The sequence below is a fragment of the Anarhichas minor genome, unplaced genomic scaffold (assembly GCF_050575085.1).
Source record: "Anarhichas minor isolate MPS153535 unplaced genomic scaffold, ASM5057508v1 ptg000024l, whole genome shotgun sequence".
Classification (NCBI taxonomy): domain Eukaryota; kingdom Metazoa; phylum Chordata; class Actinopteri; order Perciformes; family Anarhichadidae; genus Anarhichas; species Anarhichas minor.
Window position 1 is genome coordinate 4,093,302 of NW_027466470.1, and position 21,768 is coordinate 4,115,069.

The window sequence follows — 21,768 nt, forward strand, 5'->3', positions numbered from 1 at the left end:
AACTGCGTGTGAAGCAGCCACCTCTCCCAAGCACTTCGGAGTATCTAGATATCAACCCAGATATTTCTGCAAGTGCGCGGAGAAGGTGTTGGAAAAGAAGCTGCGACCGGAGAAACATCGCTCCGGTGCTCCCGCGGTCCGTCGCAGCGATGCAGGCCACCACGAGCCGCTATTATTGTTATTATAGTCACCATCACTGTTATTACTCGGCCGCGTAATAAGAGCCGGCCGCACCAACTTGTTTTAAATCACGCCCAGAGTGTCCGGGTTATTTCCCATGGATGCACTTGTTCTAGTTTTGTTTTCAGTTCTCGCCATCACTCAACAGGAAGGGCTGGAGGAACAATAAACACAGCCCACCCCTCCCCAACCCCCCCCCCCCCCCCCCCCCCCCCCTCCTCACCCCACCCCCTCCATCCCACTCTCTATCCCCGCCCTAACCGCCCGCCCGTCCCGCAGGCAGCACTCGTGCCACGGTTCCCTCTCAGCGTTGGCAAAGAGGGAGCGTTTCGCAGATGGACCGAGAGCTTACCTCTGCGCAGGCCACTGCTATTTTAAGGGTTGTGCGTGAGATAAAACAAGGGAGCGTATTATGTGTTTGACAAAGAGAGAGAGAGAGAGAGAGAGAGAGAGAGAGGACGAGTATCTGGAGACGGACAGACGTGTAGAATAGCAGCTCAGTCTTGTGCAAAGCGCACCGTGTATTCTCAGCGGGAGATAGGTGCATCTTTCTGCTGCTGTTGTGTGTGTTTTCTTATTTTCCTCTTCTGTTTTTTTTTTTTTCACGACCAACTGGGGGATTGTTGCTTTGCGTTATTTCCAATTAGCGAGAATTACTTGGAGCTCGGTTATGGGCAGTCCAAACATTCGTTTTCCTTCCCTCCACATGCGCACCGCTTGTTAAAGTGGATGAATATATTCCCAGTAATATGAACCCCCTCCTCCTCCTCCTCCTCTTCTTCTTCTTCTCCCCCTCATTACCACCTACACACCACACCGCCATCGCATCCTCTCTGCTGTTCTTGGCTCTATCGCCAGCCTCCCCTCCCCTCCCCTCACTCCCCGTCTCTCTCAATCGCCCTGTATGACACAAGCAGATCGATGAATACCCATAGAGCAACGCGTGAGCAACGGGTGGGCCAAGCGTTTATTCAGCGGCAGCCAACCAACGGCAGGGCGTGCAATTAGTGGCCAGGCAGCCTGCCCCAGCCTGTTTTCCTTATCTCTCTCCACTGCTCTCCCGCTGCAGGTGACAATCCAGAGCTCCTCTGCCCTCCTGAGGATTCAGTGAGACAGGCGGATCTGCGCGCCCGACCATGGCCTTCCCATCAACCCCCTCCGCGTTATGGAGTGTCAGCCTATTGACGGCACTATTCGCAGCTGCGGTTCACAGCAACATAACATATGGTAAGCACCTCTCTCTCTCTCTCTCTCTCTCTTTATCCATCAGCCTCCTATTCTCTATATCTGGCTGTCCGTCCCCGGGGCCCCTGACCTCCCCGACCCTCTCTTTCTGTCTCCGGTGGTGCCCCTTATCTGTTGACTTGAGTTTTTTTTTGTTGTTTCCTGTACTATGACAAGGGAATCAAACAGCCGTTAATAAGCACATAGGACACTACCACCTCCCCCGGACCCCGGTGGAATTTCTGCCGTTGTTTTTGAGGAATGTGTGTGACTTACACGTGGGTGCAGGACTACGCTCACACACACACACACACACACACACACACACACACACACACACACACACACACACACACACACACACACACACACATGCGTACTACAGGTCCTTGCTGGAGTAGCTCACTTGCCCCCTGGCTTCCTCCTCTCTCCTCGCTCCGTGACATCTCCGGTCACTTGTGTGGAAATACAAAAGCGGGCACACACTCACTCACGCACTACAGTTCTTCTCTTCATGTTGACCTGCTCATCATCTCATGCTGCGCTTGGACTAAATCTGTTTCACAGGTTCATGCAACCTGGAGATGAGCAGTAATCTTGTGCTCTCAAATAGCAACACGGGAGTGTGCACACTTAACACAAACACACACTTAACACACGTACACACAGTAGAGAACACATGGCACTCGTCATGGCTGGAACTCAACATTTGATGAGCTGGGTGCGGCTGGAAGCGGATGGTAAGAGAGGATTTGATGAGAGAAGCACTTTGTAATGATATCATCCCTGCTGTGAGCACCGTGAACAGGAATACACTGTCCAATGTGCTTTTCCAATTACATAACACTCAAGTGTCTGGCTGCCGGTAATACAGCCTTTAGAGGGCAAATCTTGCCGACGGAAAAGAGGTGCATCACGGTTGTCCCTGAATCCATTGAAAATTGATTGACTCAGGTGGAATCCTGCTGGCATGTTCTCAGTACAGTGAGGCTTTAATTGCGCCAAGTGTTTGGCAAAGAACTTTAAGACGATACAGCAGGCGGGAAGGCTGCTAATAGACGTTCCCTGATTTGCATTTGCAGTATAAATTTGCAGAAGTCCCTTGCATTCGCTTGTGCACTCCCACACAATTTGTCAAATCCAAATACATGGTACATGCACATGCATGGACACATGCACAGCACGTGCATGCGCACAGATATGCAAGCTCACGCACCGCATTTACTGTGCTTCCACTTCGTTTATCCACTCAGCTGTTTTTTTTTTTAACTTTCTGTTGAATTATGCATACCTGTGTTTCTGCAAGTTAGTATATGAAATGTGGGGAAGTCAGCGTGAGCTCGCAGTGGTCAGCGCAGTAAAAAGTGAGAACCAATCGGGCTGTGCCAAGAAGCCGGGATGAGGTCACTGCTAAGCAAATGCAAACGGAGGGCCCGTCGAGGCCCCTGAAAGCTGTTGAAGAGGAGAAAAGCACGAACAATCTCCAGATTGGGGCGCTGGCGATGAAATATCAATCTCTCGTCAGAGCGCTGACCCCGACCGTGTAGCTCGTCATTGAAACCCAGGCGGCGGTTCGTTATTTGGGTCCGAAAGCGATTTTGGCTCGCATTCAGACCCGCGTCACATTTGATTAAGGTGTGCTAGCAGGAGGCCCGACCATGCATGACCAATTCCTGCTTTGGTTTCACCTAAGAGCTGTTTTACATTATCATGTCAGTCTGGGAGAGTAATTAAGCCCGGGACGTCTGACAGTGTTTCGGGGATGAGAAAACACGTCAAAGTGTGCAATTGAGAGTAAAAGGGAAGCGGTGCTGACTTGACAGAATTTTGGTGCGCATATTGTAAAACATTAAGTTGTGGTCTTTTTGTCAGACATTTTTCCAATCAAGGCATAATGAAATACTAATATTTAATACACTGAAACAAAATAACATTTCTGCAGTGAAATCCATCAGAATTCAAACCATAGTTCTTGTGCTACTTAGGAACATAAATACGAATAAGAAGGGACACTCTTCAGGTATATACAGATATATAGGCTCTTCACTGTCTTCCAGACGTGTGAGTAATGTGGCAAATGGTGGTGACTCGGTGTGCAATGTGGTGAGCTGCAGAGCGCCGGTCCATCGCTCTCATCTGCTCCGGTCCGTCTGAACGGCTGTTAAGTAGAAGATGGAGTAGGGCGGGGTGGGTAGTCAGATAATGCCGTCATAATGGAGATCTCCATGCTAAGAGGCCCTGGAACAGAAGGGTCTACTTAGCATAAATAATTCAATGTTATGTATCACAGAGGAAAAACGATTAGCTCAGCAAATCAATGCAGGAGCAGATGAGCAATCAGAGAGCAGGGCTGCCCGTCACTGCTGTACTCAGAGTCCACGCTGAATGAAAAGCATGCAGGCTGTTTGTCCCCTGTCATCATTCAAAGAGGGAAAGAGAGAAAAAGAGCTCCCCCCCATGAGTTATGGGGTTGATTAACAGCAACCAACAGGCTACATGCCGTGATGCTTAAATTCCCACCCAATCCTATAGACTCCCAGCTCTCCTACTTCCACTGACCCATCTTCATTTGATGTATGTCAAAGTCAGGGAAAAGGACTGCCCTAACTCTGTCTTTTTTCCTCTGGATTTATCTGTGACCGGGCTTCCTTAGAGCGAGTGAACGAATCGGGGAAACACTAATTGCGCGCCATTTGACATATCCATTTCCACAGCTGGACGTGCAGCCATGCGCTGCGGATGGAAAGTGCCTCTCAGAAGGGCACAGATTAGGCATGCATTTGGCCGGCTGTGCCCTGGTTCTGTTCTGCTGACCCAGTTACCTCGGGGGGGCTGCTGTGGTGTGTGGAGGGTCCGTCGGCCTGAGCGCTTTTAGCAGACAGAGTGAAGGGCGGCGCTCGCTGTGGCCTCCCATCAGCCACCTGGCCCTCAACTCCACTGCAGCCTGATCCCAGACCCCCAGGAAAATCTTTGCATTGTCGACGAGAAAACACGCCTAATAGTTTATTTACCTCGGCGACTTCTGCTGGTCGGAATGAGTGAGCGCGGTGCTTCCAGCTGAGGCCAATAATGAAAGAGGATTACAGGACGGGAGCAGCGTGGACCAATCGTTAGTGCGGTAAGATTTACAGGCGGGAGGGCTCCGCATGCGTTCGCCTCTGCCAGCGGTTCACTTTATCCTGCCACAAAATGGGCTCCTTCCCCCCCTGGACCAGCTCTTTCTCGCTGGCTCCATGCCCACTTCCTGTGTGTGCTGCTGTTATTTACTGTTGACTTCCTGTGTGCCAAGATGGGAGAACACTTGGCTAATACACAGTACGGCTAACACACAATGGCAGTAGGCGGTTTGGATGGGAGGCCTCTGCCTGTTAACAAGGCTGACTGATAAGCGGTGACTCATTAACAAGCCGAGGTACACAGAGCCTCGGGGAATTACCGCCTAGCCACTGTGACATTAATAAGAGGCCTAAGCTATTTTTCCATTTGGCTCCACTGGCACCGGGCTAAACCAGTGGTTTTCAATCTCGACCCTGGCTATTTACTGGCTCCAGTGCTTTTCCATTTGTTTCAGCCACCGGTTACCTCGTCTGATTGGAGTGGGGCAGATCAGTATTGTCAATGTGGGGGTTGCACTTAATGACATCCGCTGCTTCAATGGAAAGCATACCGACTCATTAGTTTTCTGCCGATTGATTCAGAAACATCTGGGGAAGAGCCCAATTAATTATTCTCATGTTAATTAATAAGCAATATGTTTGTTTTTTTAAAAGGAAAAAGACAGAATTCATATCCTATGCTTTTCAATCAATGAGGCTGATGATGATTGTGACACTATATAGATCCAATTAGGCATCTAAAATTCCTCAGTGCAATATTTAGAAGCAACTGTCTCCTGTCAGAATTTTAAATCCAAAGCCATATGACTTCCATTGTCTTGCGTGTTTATTCTTCTCTGATCCTTTAAGTGTTTTGTCGTCCAGATCAGTTTTGTGATTATAAATCAGATCCTGATTGGCTGGCATTAGTTTGCAACAGATTCACATCTGGCAGAAAACCAATTATTTCTCCTGTTCATCATGCCGATTAATTAAGGCGCTGTGGCTGATTGATTAAACTCCCAGCAAAGATCCAACCATGAGCACCAGAGCCCTGGGGAGGATTTGCATCACACATTATGCACATTGCTGTGTCTTCATGTTATCTTCATATAGCTCCTCAGACATGCCGAAACATTACACATGCGTAAGCAACAAGCAGAGAGAGCTCACAGCTTAACAAGGCACAAGTGTTGATAAGTAATTTGTGGCTAAATTAAGCCGAATTAAAATGCAGTGGCTCGCCGGTATCATCGGATCTTAAAGGCATCAAGAGCGCCCAAACAAGACTCCCATTAGACCTCATCAATCTGAGGCAGATCTCATCCACCCTGGCCCACTCACGCTAAGTGAGATTACGCCAAAACAGATCAATCTCACCTGCTGGCATCATAATAACAGCAAATGTCATTTAGACACCGAAAGACAGAAGTGCTCTTGAGATTTCTGCAAAGCGGCAAAACACACTCAGCTTCCTCTCAGGTGCTCTTGGAAGACGCGTCGCTCTGCGGCAACCGGGAGTCGACAAAATGAGGGGTTCGAGCCTTTGCAGAGCTGTCGGCTTTACACCATCACTTCACAAAGACACCGCCGATTAAACAAAGCTAACCACAATAACAAAGACCCGCCTCGGAATAAATTAATTTGCTTCATTTTTTTCAACAACAAGAGCCCTTATTATCGTGCTCCATGCTCAACTGGCTTTTCCTTTGATCAGGTCCCACGTTCTCACCACTCCCAACTCAACCCTCCCCCCTCCCCCTTTTCTCCCATTACCTGCTGGAATTCTCCAACTGGTGTTTTAATTTATTGCTGCAGGGAGGTGGAAATCACCCATCATGTCATTGATGCACGGCTGGTCAGACCGAGGGCTTCCTGGAAAGGTGAATCTGTTTGTTGAAGCACATCACTGCCGCTGTGTGAAACTCCCAACTATGCTGGGGTGCCGGAAGACGCGAGTGCGTGGCCGTAAAGCGCAGCACTTATATTGATTGAGTCTGAGTGCTGAGGGTTCCCCCTGAGCAGAGGTCTGCTCTTGTTTATTGCCTGTTTTTGATGATGCCATCACTTCGGCTGGTGGTAGGGAGTGGGTCTGGGGGGGTGGGGTGGGGGAGGGGATCTTATCGCTGATACCACAGCCGTAAAGCCTTTTTAATTCACCTGTGTGCTCTCGTGGGAATTCTCCCGATAGGCTGGTTTCTGCTGAGGATGTCGATGTCCATTCAGTGGATGCTGAGTCTTATCAAGCCTCTAACATAGTACTGCCACATGTACTACCAGCGTTGGTGGAAAAGGTATTGTGAATATAACCTCCCATGGAAGTAATTCCCACTAGTATGAATCTTTGCAAAACGTCTGTGTTTACGTATTATTGCATTCTTACTCTGAATACTTCTGAACATGCTGTTTTGCTGAACGCACACGGCCTCTGTGTCAGCAAACCTGACACACGCTACCATGTCACTCCCCCCCCCCCCTCTATAATATAACTATAAATGGCTGTTTTAGGGTAACTATTTGTGATACACTTCCCTGTTTTAGCGCTGCATTGGGCCACAGTCGGAGGCAGAGTCTGGCGCTTCTGCTTTACCAGCTCATCTAATGTCAAAGTGAATCAGCAGCCAGACGGACAGGCCGAGTCCTCGAGGCCTCGTCCTGTCTTGGCACATGCAGTGAAGATTTTGATAGCATTTTAGCATCGACCGACTGATTACCAGTGAGGACGATTTAAAGTGACTGCTTTGCAGCGTACCAAATCGGATACAAAGTTATTCTAAAAGTAGATTATTGCACTGAAGCAGTTTTGAATATGGTTTCCTATACAGAGCATATCTTTATTGTTACAGTTGGGAGTTTATTGTGTGCTGCGAAACATTTAGATGTTGTCATTATTTAAGTTTTTGCATTGTAACACAGCCACTGCTCAGTGGAGTTTATTTATGGTTCCACGGCACTGCTGCACTCCTAATGCCTCCCAATCCCACTGTACCACACTGCTTAAATGCTCATAGCTGCCATATACGTCTGCTACTAAAAGGCAGTCTTTATTATGTCCTCTGAGTTTATACAGTACCCGGCGTTTGGTGCGCGTGTTTCATCATCATTTATGGCTGCATTGTAGTTGGATCAAATTCGTCATGCACCCCTTGCAAAGGTGGGGAAGTAGTTTTGCCGGTTGCACTGTCAACATAACAAGCATGTCGGGTGTAGGATCATTAGACCTGATGCTGTATAGCCTGGGTTTACTTTTCATCGAAGCGGAAAAGGTCGTCTTTTACGAGTCTTTCCTGGAAGGCAACAAAAATGATGACGTGTGGGTTTTTTTTTGCTGCAGTTTTGCAAGTACTGTAAATTCTACGGAAGAGGCGAAGTGGCGAGAACTGGTGGAAATGGAGTGTGGTATACTGTAGGAGTCTTTGGAGAAGCTGAGCGGACGGCAAACTTTGGATGGAGTTTAGACTTTTCTGCACCGTTTGCAAGATGTGAATACACACCGCGTGGACGGTTTCATCTTCCTTTTAGGCGGTATGAAGATAGCAATGTGCATTTACCCGCTGTATTAGAAGTGGTTTCCACACAGACATCACATTTTAATGTACATATATTTTGTATCTGATATATTTGAATGAATCTGCTAAAAGGCGAAAAATGAGGTCAGACTGCTCAATGTTTAAACAGACAGTGGAGTAAATAGCTTGTTATCTCTCTTCCACTCAACCCTTGCGTCACGTTTGACATTTGTTTTCCAGAGCTTTTGTGTGTTTGGTTGATTATGTTCCTCCATCAATGCCAAAGCACAGATGGGTACTCATCTAACACAATCAATATCTCCATTCTTTGAACATCTTCACCTTGGACTTGGTGAATACAGTGATTGTTACCGACTGTAGGATCGCTTTTCCCAACTCTTCTTTTCTTAAATGGAGGAATTTAATTCCAACAAAGTAGTTTATTGATGAACACAAGCAGAAGCTTCTAGGCTTCTTTCACATCCACCTTTTCCAGTGAGAATTGCTATATATATATATATATATATATACAGTATATGTACAGCCTTCCTTTTAAACATTAAAAGGTCAGGTCAATCGATCAAGCAGTCAATCACTGTGATAGAAGTTGAGGCTTCAAACTCGCACACTCAGGTGCAGCCTTGGCTTTTATTCTGCATCTGGCCCTTCACACTGATCAGGGTATGATGAGCACATGATGAGTGGCTGTGGCTTCTGACGACGAGGCCATCGCCGCGCGGTGTAACCCAGCGCTGCTGCGCCGGTTGAAGACAAAGGCACCAAATAGGCATCTCTAATCTCCCTGCTGAATGAATCCGAAACAAAGAGAGGAGGAACGCAGACATAGAGGCTTGGACACACATAGGATAAGCTGATTACCCGGGAAAGGAGGGGAGGGCGAGGGAGACAGAGGGAGAACGACAGAGGCGCGCACGTGAACACGAGAAATCCATACAGTAAGAGGCATGCAGGCCCAGAAGTAGAGGAGGAGGGGGTAGTCGGGGGACAAATAAAGCGAGCGCACTCTAATGATGGGGTGCACAGACCGGAGAGAGAGGATGAAAAGACACAGCGCAGGGAGCGAGGCAGGGGAAAGAACCCACAAGAGAAAAAAGGTGAACGTTTAGAAGGGACGAGCCGTGGCGCGCTACATAGAGCATGCAATAGGAAAATGAAGGGAATGCCTATTTGCCTGTGATATCCTCCGAAGGCACGCGACATAATCAAAAACGGGACATTATGCAAATGTGAGGCGGCTACGGCAATATAATCGCTACCTGAGTGATATCACCTGCTCAGCTCACTAGTCGCTATATATACAAACGGAATTACAGCCAATCCAGGTGTACGGGCTAAATATACAGCTAATTAAAATTAATGAGATTTACTTAGAAAAGAATATGCTCCTTCCCTAAGCTGCTTATCCCTGCATGAGAATCTACCACACACACACACACACACACACACACACACACACACACACACACTTCTACCTTTGTGTGAGCGCTCAAAATACACTCACCTCGTTGTGATTCAGTCTCCTTCACTTCACTTTCTCATATCCTGCTAGACAGACTGTTAAGAATCCTTGGTACACACACACACACACACACACACACACACACACACACACACACACATACACACACAGTCTATCTGTCTGTTTTTCAGCCAGCTTCCCTCTCAAGCAGACTTAAGCATGCTGCTTGTTCATTGAACACGCAAGTTCTTGACTGTGTGTTTGCACACACACACACACACACACACACACACACACACACACACATGCATATAATAGACGATCATCCACAGGGATTCTCAGAGATGCACACACACACACACACACACAAATGTGTAAACATGATAACACACTCACAGAAACAATCTAAGAAAAAAAGCCCACATATGTACATATTTATGCATGAAGACACTTACACACAATCGTATTCAAATAGAGCTTTGAAGGCCTTCTAGTCTTTACTTACAAAACTAACAAAAATACCCCTGTGAGCCAGGCTGTAGACTGCCAGGCGAAAACATTATGTGTGTGTTTGTGTGTGTCCGCCTAGCTATCTGTGTGTACGCAAAAGTATGTGTGTTTAGCAGGCCAGCGAATGCTTTCATATATTCCCCACTCAGCGTACCACTTCTGTATATACTCAGTGTAGGCATTCGATATGCAGCATTTTCCAAACTGCTCACAGACATTATTATATATTTTTTTCCTCCTCCATAAGGTGGTGTCCAGCCAGCGACGCTCCGTTTCCTAGCGAGCAAAGTGCTGAGTAATTAAACAGCTCTTCAAGGCCTCTCTGTTGAAGGAGTAGGGGGGGGGGGGGGGGGGGGGATTAATCACACACTTTATAAACAGACTTAGGTTTCGATGGAAAGCTGCTTTCTCCACCTCACCACTTGGCACCCAACCAACGTCTGTCTCATCCGACCCCGCGTACATCCTAACTAGCACGTACAGTAGCCTACGCGAATACACACACACACACACACACACGTACACACACACTCCTCGTTTTTTCCTCGCTTGTTCTGTCTCCATTTCTCTCCTTCTGTCGCTGCTTAATTTCTCAGCCTGGTGAGTACTTGAATGTCATTATGACTTTTGTTATCAAAAGCAAACTGCGGGGATGGATTGAGGAGTGCATGCCAGACCTCCCGTTCTGTTGGTGTTTTTTTTACACACTGAGAGTGCCGCAGCATGTCGAGTGCTATTTTGTTTGTTGCTGCTGCTCTTCAACAAATGGACAGGCCTTTTTTTAAAGGACAGATTTATTGACACGGCTCCTGCTGCGAGGCTCGACCGGCCCACGTGGTCTAGTTTCTGAATGGAACCCCCCCCTCTCTCTAGAGATACAGTTCAATGGCTCTCCCTCGGCCTGCGTGCCAATGAAGATGACTCCATATCTACCGGCAAATTCGTCCCATTCGCGTAATGCATCGACAGACGGCACTAGTGAACGATATAATTGACTTAATGAGCTACATGCCCTTATCTGCTGTTCATTCATACAGGAAGCCCGAGGCGTGACGACTATCAGCCTCTTACACAGGCTACTGTATGTTTGATGAGTCCCTTGAAGGGAGAATTTGATAATGCAGTCGTACCTCCTCAAGGCAAACTGTTTTGATGTGTGAAGCAAAGAAAAAGGAGTTTATCCCCTGCATTTCTGTTTTTTTTCCCTTCTTGTTCTCCTATTCTACAATGAATATTTAAATATTATTGTGATTTATTTATCGCGGCTCAGTGTTCGGCTTCACTGAGCTATTTTCAGGTTGACATCTTCACTGGCAGGAGGGAGGGGAGGCGTGTAGACTCGTACACGGGTGGTGTCACGCTTGACTTTGTGACAGCGCTCGGCGGCGTGCCTGGGAGAGCGTCTTTTTGTTGTTGTTTGAAGGGTTCTGTGACATTTTCTGGTTATTCCCCCTCGGGGGCTGAGAGAAGCAGCGCTGGCCTGGTTTCATCAACCTCCCGGTATAATTCACCGAGGTTCTGTTCGAAAAAGGACGAAGAGGGAAAAGGATGGGTCATTTACGTCATAGGGTCAGTTGCCAGTGGGCAAGATGGCTACGTGCTGACATCTCTTCGCATTATTGTGTGTTACACTTCGGTGGAGCAAACATGAAAACCATGACAACCTGGTGTTACCTACCCACCCCAATGTGCGGGAGGAAATCCTATTTTAAGAATTCAATGGAAAAGATTGACAGATAGGCATCGCAGAATCTAAGATATCAATAAATCGGAAAATTTGTTTTGGAATATTTATTTCGCTGAACAGTGAAATTTGCAATCTAGGACATTTGCTGAAGAGAGATTTCATGGGTTGGAGGCAGGTCAAGTATTTGGGTCAAAGATTGTCAGACCAAGTCTCAAGTCCCTGAGGACAAGTCAAAGTCAAGCATGCAAATCTTCATAAGCAAGTTGACAATGAAGACCCAAGTCTGAAGTCTGACCGTCAACACAACACTTTCTTTTATTAGAGTTGTGCTAATAGTATCTGATGGCTGACGCAGAGTTATCTATGCAGTGCATGGGCTTAATACGTACATATTCAAGCTGAGTCACTATGCACAGCCTTCCTGACACTGGAACGTTTAGTCAATTTATCCATTTGTCCAACACCAGAAAATGAATCGGCTTGATTATCCAGTAATGGTTTCAGTCATTTTTTTATAATGTTTAACATTTTTTTAGTTCCAGCTTCTCGTTTGTGAGGATTTGTTGCTTTATTTTTTTTCCTTTCATGATCGTAAATTAAAGGTCTTTGGTTTTTTGCAACCAGAAGTGACACGAGCGTGTGGAGGGAAGTACAACCGAACGCTGATTTTACTCTCAATGGGAACATACTTACATACTAAATGAACATCATGCTGTGTTGAAGAAGACTTGAAACTAGCAATTCACGCCATAAACTCATGTTTACAATGTTTGCTGAGGTAATAAATCAAGAGAGAAGTAGAGTCATTTTCTCATAGACTTCTATACAACCAGAGGAGTCGCCCCCTGATGTATGTTAGAAAGAGTGTAAGTTCAAGGGACTTTCACGTTGGCTTCTTTTTTCAAACCCGCATGGTTGCGGCCAGCTCTAGTCTTAAAGTTGCACGTTTGAGCCCCATTGTAACCATGCGTCCTGTCAATGTGTCCATAGCCGAGGCGCTAGACTCCACTATCTGCTCCGTCATTGTCCTTGGCTCCGTTTTAGAGCATTAGTTAAATGGCCGACATGTTAAGATGTGCAGTAATTCCATGTTCAAAAATCCAATCATTTTTACTGGCATTTTCAGATTAAGTCCAGCCAGCATGTCATAAATTGACTGGCACATATTCCCCCGAACAATAGAAGTCTGTCACAGCTTATGTAGACACAGCTACCAGTGGTTATAGGGGGACATGCTACCGTTGTGAAGGAGTGACAACAGAAGGCGGGAGGAGGTGATGTCGGTCTCGCTGAATTGTCACTCTGCCTCTTTCAATTTGGTTCATCCTCGATAAACTGCTGCTATCAAATTTCCTGTCAGCGTTGAATCACTTAAGTCCCTCCAATCAACTGATGTTGCGCTGGTCAAAATGAAAACTGAAAGCTTCACCTGAATCAAACTTGACTTTTTCAGTTTCAATGAAGAAATACCTGATAAAGGAACGTTCGTCGGTGTGACACTGTCAAGCATTTATATGAGCGATAGTATCGTATGCAGGGTCACACAGGGATGCCAGTAGAACGAATACCCGTTTAGCCATTCATAAATACCATTTAATATTCTCATTAGCTCCTCTCTGTATATATAAACACATGCTGATACGTGCAAACACTCTCACACAAATATCCGATTAACAAAGCTACAGTGGCTCATGTACTCTATTTGAAAAGCACCTCTCTGTAGGGAGGAGAAAGAAAAAAAAAGCACCATGCTTTTATTTGACAAACATCATGCGCATTATTCTTTCTCCTTTGAAAACTCTCTGAAATAGGACCTTTTAAATCTCCTCTTGGATAATACTGTACTAAGATAAATATTAATAATTCACAGTGCCAGACTTGACAGACAGTATGATAAAATAACTATTTATACAGCAGTTTCAAAGTGAAGTCACAAAACCTCTTCACTGTCAGAAAAGTAAATCCATTAATAACTAGAAATGGAACGGTGATGGAACACCTGCCATTTGTCGGAGCCAAAGCGCCGCATTGACTGCGTACTTTTTTTTGAGCGCTGGCGGCCCGAGGGGGAATCCCTAACCACGACAGTGTTTGTGCACAGATCTACCCGCGGAGAGAGAGAGACAGGGATGCAGCAGATTTCATGCGAGATGTGAGTCGTCGAGGCCAGTAGAGGACGTCGGTCTTTTGGGTCTTTGCTTACCGAAATGACAGTAATTCCTCTCCAGAAGGGGAATATCCAAAGTTCACAGATTCACCTGCCATCTCAGAGCCTTCAGCCGCAGTTTCAAACATCTTCACAGTCAAATAGTAGGTTTCCTTTGGTTAACAGACAGGCACAATTGACATCGAATAATCTTTTATTTATCTTACACTCCTACTCTTGGTGTGATGGAGAACTTCTTTTACCGGCTCTCAAGTTATGACACACGGAATAATGTCTACCTAAAAGTAGTATGTCCAAGGTAACTGGGCTGGATGTTTGTCTTCTGAGATGTTCTACCTGTCATCTGTAAAAGCCTTCAGGTCACAGTTTGAAACAGGAAGTTTGCCTTTCATTTACAGCACCATCATCTGTATGAATAAGAGTTGCCAGAGACAGTGATTTCTCAAAATTCGTGTCCGTAACGTTTTTTTTTCCTGACCTGAAAAGCCCACACTTAATACTTGATGTGATAAAGAACTCAATTTACAAGGATAGGTTTTGTATTTGAGTTTTTGTACGACATATAGACCTTCACAGAAATCTGCTTTTCATGATTCAACAAGACTGAGAGGCAACCTTTTTGATAAGTCACATTTTGGAATGTTTCTTCATTGTGCCGTATCAACATCAGGGTTAGCATTAAGTTCAATGAAACCACATCACAGTTTAAATCTCCAACGGATCTATCATTTTATTCCATCCTTGTAGGCAACAAACAGAAACATTTAAAAAAAATACAACAACATTTTTCTCCCATAGTCAGGACATGGTCATTATAGATGAGAGCACTATGCAAGAAGGTTGCACTTCAACATTTCCAAGCTAAATGCTAACACCAGCATGCTAACATGCTCAATGAGTCGACGCTTAACATGCTAATGTTTAGCAGGTACAATGTTTACCGCGTTCACCATTTGAGGTTAACGCGTTAGCGTGCTAATATTTGCTGGTATTTGATCGCAAACCAAAGTATTCGACAAAATTGAAAGTTTAAACCTGATGATGGCAGCTTCGGGGGAACATGAACGCTGGGACCAGATTTAATTTCAGTTGTTGAGATATTTCAGTCTGGGACAACAGATTACCGCCCGAAATTAAAAGTCAAGTAAATAAGAACCTTATTCTATAACTGCCAGTGAATCTGAAGGACCAGCTATGCAAATACAATGATCATAAAACAAAGACCACTAATATTTGCACTCATCACAGCAACACGATGTCGGCGTCGCCTCCTTTCTCACTTCCTCCCTCAGATTGTCAATCACAGGAGCCCCCGCGCCCAAGCCAATAGACAGTTGACAAATTACCATTTGGAGCGGAACCTGGCTTCAAACGCGATTGGGTTGGATTTGAGTCTGCTCTCCCGGCTTTGGATTTGAATAGAATAGAGTCTGTCCTCTTCTCCTTTTTTTTTTTTCTTTGCCTTCAGAGAGCAAGATTAGATTGAGGAAGGGAGGGGAAGAGACACAAAGAGAAAGAGAGAAGCCGAGTCACAGGAGACAGAGGAGAAAACGGAATACAGAGCAAGAGAGAGCATCCACGTGTCTTTAAAATTGCAAAAGCCTTAAAATAAATCTAAATTTAAGGCCTTGAAAAGGGTGAAAATGTGTGAAACGTCCGTATTAGAGGTCTTAATTTTCCACCACTCTATACGTTTCTTTGTCCTGCGTTTCTCTTCTGAGATTATTTCAGACGGAGCGGGCCAGGGTTAGCAGTACAATAGGCGGTGTAATGTTTTATTCATAATTTCTGCTTTAGTAAACGAAATTGGACTTCATGTTCCTTAACAAATAATTTCATGTTACCCTTTTTGGTACACCGGCCATTTATAATTTCCGCATTTTTATTAGCTGTTCTGAATCACAAATAGGTTGTGTTTGGCAGTTTTATAGTGTTCTCTTTGTCGCATTGTAAGATCCGTAAACTCTCGCCACATTTTGACAATAAAGTAATTACCGAGAACAAATGACACTATTACCAGAAAAGATTGTCAGCCTCCAAGGACCGCTGTGCTGCAGCGTCCCATCAAGTCAGATTTTGCAGTAAATCTGCAGGATTGCTATCAACACAAAGAGATGATGATACACGTTCATGTATTATTGATCCAGATTTTTAGCGACATGTACGTTTTGGTTTGTCTATGTTGTAATTTATTACGTTTATAATGTAGACACACCGCATCTATTCCCGTCTGTCGGTCCTGCGGGAGGAATCCCTCCTCTTCTCCTGAGGTTTATTTAAATTCTTTCCAGCGATGAAGTTTCTCCGTATCCGCTGCGAGGGTTCAAGGACACAGTGAGCTGTACAGTAAAGGCCCCTCCCTGAGGCAAAGTTGTGATTCGTGATATTCGTGTACAAACAAAACTAACTTGACTACATATTGATTTAGTAATCTCATAGTGTTTTCTTTTCAAATACCTGCCTCATATTCTATAACTCTGTACATTGTCCATTCCACATTGTCCTGACATACTATTTATTTGTTGTTGGCTGGTATTGTTTTCACCTTGTGAGTCTCTGTGCGTGTCGTCGCGGCACAATGTGGTCCCGGAGACACCGACTGTATCGGATTCCATCACAGAAGTGGTTCTTCGTGCTTTGTCAGGTGTTTATGGTTCAGTCTGTCTGTGAACAGATGGCGTCACAGCCGTGCAAGATGCAGCCCTGGAACTTTACCAGTGTGTCGCTGAGAACAAAATGAGAGTGGTTCGAGCAAGAGTGCGGAAGTAGGGAAGGTAGAACGTTGGGAAGGGGTCATTGCCCCCCCCGCTTTACGTCCCCTGGTCCGATTTGGCGTAGTGTCTGGTGTGATCCCATCGGTGAATCTTTTATTCCTATTTTTTAGTCATTTAGATTTGATTTCAACGTGCATACTCTATCTGACGTCCTTCTATTTCCAACATCTGCGTTCCCCTTTCTTGTTATTTTTTTTTTTTTTACCCCGAATTGGTCCCATCTTCAAAAGTGACATTTAAGTGCTTTTTTTCTCCGAGCTTTGTATCTGTAAATTTACATTTAGATCTACTCATTTGGCAGATGCTTTTGTCCAAAGCAACGTACAAATGAGGTACAACCCAAGCAACAGTCCATCTAAGAGAAGCCTTTAAGAATAAGTACCACAACGCTCAGTTCAATGTTCCACCTGATACCAGTGCACCAAGTAACACATGAATGTATGAGTATTGAGAATGAGAAAGAGAAGATTTAAAACCTTTGAATTTGTTTTCCATTTTATTTGTTGACACTGAGACAGCAATTTCAGGTCCCCAACGCGTTGTTGTGACGGTCATTTGTCTTCATTTGTCTACATTTTTATCTCCTACATGAGTGATCGACTAATCAGAACATAAGTGATGGATTAATAAAGATGAAAACAAAGGTTAGTTGCAGCCCTACATGTGTCACATTTAGAATAAACACGACAACATTTCATTCCAGCCGCCCCCCCCGAGTGGCAGCAGGAGATTCATTTTCTCGTTAGCGAGACTCATTAGCCAGAAAGTGGCGTGACGTCGTGATCTCCGGTAATGTCGGTACTGTGATGTCAGTAATCTTTGCACTCCTCCGACCTGCTTTCCTGCCGGATGAGTCGCCGGTCGGCTCACTTCCTCTGGACATCTCGCATTGGTGCTCGTTTCTTGCACTTGTGGTTTGATTAATGTGCAGTTTGCCAAGAACATTTCCAGCTGCTGACATCTTGTTGGTTAATTAGGACAAATGTGGAGGGTGTTAATAGTGGGGCGCTCGTCTTTGCCGAATCAAATGAAGTATCTGTGTTTTAGGCTGATGAGACGTGCACTTTTACATTGAAATATTGCCTCTAACTTAAAAAATAAAAAATAAGTTATTCTTTGTGAAACCAGAGAGAGTCTGCGGAGGTAGAGACGGAGAGACTGCTGTTGCGACTTGAGGTCTGGGTTATTTCAGGATGGTTGTCTTGCAGTCTAATGTGGTTTGGCCCTTGTGTGTCTCGTCAGGAGGAGATATATGGCTGAATTTGTCTTGAGTGGCTTGCTGCTTTCTGAATGGACGCGCTCTGGTTTTTCTGGTGGCTGATTGCTATTTTCAAGACTTTTCTCTCCCAATTGTCTTCCTCATTTTCTCCTCTGTGTCACCCTTTGTCTTATCTTCCCTGCTTCTGCTTCTGATTGCGTCCTCCTTTCTCCTCCCTTAATTTCCCTCCCTTTCCCTTTGTGTTTGTTTTCCTCCTCTTTCGTTTCTCTCACAATTTCTTTTGTTTTTGGCCTCTCTGTTTCCTCTTATTTTTACTGTCTTTGTCTTTTTGAAGCTCTCGTCCCTCCTTTCTTTTCCCGCTTTCTTTTTCTTTCCCTCCTCTCTTTGTTTCTTCTTTTCTTCCCCAACCCCTTGGTATTATCTTTTCTTCCTTGCTTTCTTCCCTTCTTCCATTCCCACATCCTCTTTCCAACTCTTCCTTTCTTTCTTTTTTTTGCTCAGTTCTTCATTTCTATTTCTCTTTCTCTCTGCCCTCTTCTCTTCTTATATATCTTAATTCCTTCTATATTCTATAGTTATTTCTCATCCTCATCCATTCTCATTATTTCTTTTTATGTATTTGTCTCTCTGGACCCTGAGTCTGAAATAAAGTCGATCTATCTATCTATCTATCCCCTCTCATCACTTTTAAGTCCCTTCCTCTGTTTTCCTCTCATCGCCTTCTTCCCTCTTCTTCCCTCTCTGCTTTCATGTCCTCCCCTTTCTCTTCGTCTTCTTTATCCACATCTCTCTCCCATCCTGCTTCCTTCGCTGCTCTCCCTCTGTTTTTGTGCTTGCTGTTTTAGCATACTCTGCAGGGAGCACTCCTGCGATGCCAATTATATTGACTGAAGAAAAGGAGAAAGAGAAAGGGGCGGAGGGAGGGTTGGAAGGCCTGTGCGTGAGTGCACAAAAACGCACAACTACACACATTCATGCCGACGGAGGGAACGAATAAGAGGGGATAGAGGCTCGAGAGTACAGGAGAAGAAGAGGAAGAGGGGGATGATGAAATAGGGGGAGAGCTGGGAGGAAGAGGACAGAGAAGAATTGGAGGAGAGCGAATCTGTCTGTGAGTGTAATAGTCTCCCGCTGTAGAACCCGAGGGAATTCACCGACTGCAGAGGGGCAGAGAGAGAGGTGGAGAGGCATAGATAGAGAGAGACAGATTGAGGGGGAGAGAGAGGGAACAGGGGAGTAGGTGTGGGGGTGCGATCACAGCAGAGAAGCAGATAGAGAGATACACAGAGGGAGAGAGGAGACCGAGAGAGGAGACCGAGAGAGGCGAAACAGAGGCAGACGTGCAGGAAAAGAAAGATGACTTCAGTCCTTTTCTCTCGGAGCTCAGCTTGTAGAGCTCCACTCCAGGCGAATGTGGCTTGTGACATTAAATAAGATTCAGCGTCATGACTGAGTGTATGAATGGAGAGCATAAGTATATCATAGTAATGTGCTGATGCACAGCGGCTCAGCCTGGAGAACTACTTGTAGCCTGTCGGTGCGCTGGATGTTTACACTGTATGCACTTAGGAATATTGTCACTCGTGTGTGAAAAGGGTCAGAACGCCCCCAAAAAAAAAACACACGATCTGACGGGCCGTGCAGATATTCATGAGTACACCGGAGGTGAATGGGATTTCATTTTTGGTTCTCACAGCTTTGAAAAATACTTTAAAATAAAATCTACAGGAGTGTGTCTTTCTAGAATAGTGTCCCCATTCCTCTGGATAATCCACAGAGCTCATTGTGAACAGTTCTCAATAGAACTACTTTACTCCAAAGAATTTATCTTTTAACAAAGAGAGTTCCATTCAATTCAGTAGAACTGAGGTGGCAGCAGAAATCTCACAGATTGATACGTCAAAACTGGACAAATAAAACCACAACCGTCAGCATGGTGAGATAGCACGAGCGCTAAGTGAGAAAACATGTCTTCTGTGTGAACTGATCCTTTCACTAGCTTTGTGATAGCTGTGGAAGGCTTTCCTGCTCCCTTTCTCAACTTTTGCAAAATCAGATGTAATCTTTGCAAACCTGTTTTGGGAACACGATCGGTTCTTTCAGCAGGTGCCCCCGAAACGACATGTATGTTAACAGTCGGAGGTCAAATGGTGTCAGTCAAGCTGACGGGGGCGTCAGACCACAAACAACGTATATATCTTCTTGCTTACTTCGGTGGAGCTTGTTGCTCCATTTCGGTGCAGTAACACCTGTCGTGCGTTTCATATAGAGAATGACAGTAAGCACATAGTGTATACTAATGAGTGACAAATTAAAACCTGTTTCCAGACAGAGCACGCAGGCTGACTCAATGTGTTGATGAGTGTGAAAATGATGTGAATCATATGCTATGCCCTTTGCTGTCACCAGTTTCTAATATATATATATATACACACATATATATATATATGTGTGTATATATATATTTATGCAGAGACGGCGCTTGGCAACCGTTATCATTAAAACGCCAAATGAGGGAATTTTTTTAGAAGAATGGCGTTCAGAAGCACAGAGAATCTATGACAGTGAGCACTGAAGCTGTTCTGAAGGTAGGACGAGTCGTTTTATGTTGTGTTTTTCCCCATCGGTTTATAAATACTGCGATGATGCACAGCGAGCCGGTCATTATGGCAGAACGAGCCTCTAAAGGGGTCTTGAATCACCCCGAAGGGGTTCTCACAATAATGACCTACTGGCTGTACATTAACCCACTTATTACACGGCTACTTACTAAAGATATCAATAATATGACACAAATGATTGACTCTAAAATAAAATAAATAAGATAGTCCGGAGATAAGGACAGCGTCCATCGCAACGGCATGTTTTTCATATAGCAGCGGTCTGCTGTGGAGAAAATCACAGCCCGCAGAGTGCTGCAATTGACCAATCGGAATCAAGCTGTGTAATAGAAAAGGATAACAGCCAATCCAAAGCAGGGGAACTTGAAAGACAGACTCCTGGGATGGGTTGGAACATTTCAAGGAAACCTCTACAAAAACCGATCAGAAATATATCTAAAAAAAGTCCGTTCTGTCATTGCTCCTGACAGTTTTAGATTGGCTCACATTAGTTTTTCGAATGGCATTGATGGTACAGTGCACACACATTTGCACACTCTACCGTACATCCATCATGCATCAGTGCTCGCGCCCTACGAAGATGTAGTGGAGGAGGTTCTGTGTTTACTTGGCTTTTTAGCTTGACATACACCTATTATGATAGGAGTTTATAGAGCACATTAGGGACTGGATGATAAATCGGACAGGTATTTGCCTTTTTATGCCAGATCTCAGGTAGTTGCTGCTGGCTGGATGATGGTTACTCCCCGTCCACAGCTGCAGACAAAGCTGTCTGGAATACCTGCAGCTAAATGTCAGTCTTGAGCATTAATTCCTTCTGTTTTGTGTTGTCAGAATACATATTCCATCTCAGGGTCTGGTATATCCCACACTTCGGCCTACCGCTGGATCAGAGTAATGTGCCAAACGATTTTAGGGAGCTGCTCATAGTCTTATGGTGAGGAAATGACGGCTAGTGCTCCGTAATGGTCTAAGTGATGCTTCGGAGGCTTTTACACCCTGGCAAGAACACAAGTTCCACAGAAATACTGAACGGTGATGAATTCAGTTCCAAGACATTGTTTGAATAAATTACAGTTAGCCGTATCAAATGGATGTCAGTTACAGTAAGTCTTTTGAGGGATTAAAGTGGGGATTCTGAAAGCACATGGGTTACATAAGCGGTGCCATGTCTCCTGATTGACAACGAGTTCATTCTTTACCCACCTATTCACTAGATTTACTGTAACATCACTACCGCTCATTATCCTCGGCCTGATTTGTATCTATAGTGTGTGTGTGTGTGTGTGAGCGTGCGGTACA

General features: G+C 45.1%; 1 protein-coding gene across 1 annotated transcript in view; it reads left to right on the top strand.

Annotated features, from left to right (window-relative positions):
- The first annotated feature begins 588 nt into the window (after window positions 1-588).
- The window catches only part of cadm3 (cell adhesion molecule 3), a 79,452-nt gene continuing 58,272 nt past the window's right edge, over window positions 589-21,768 (top strand). The window contains exon 1 of the mRNA XM_076098621.1: window positions 589-1,407. Within this exon, the coding sequence (XP_075954736.1) occupies window positions 1,317-1,407 (91 nt within the window). The 5' untranslated portion in view covers window positions 589-1,316. The remainder of the gene's footprint in view (window positions 1,408-21,768) is intronic.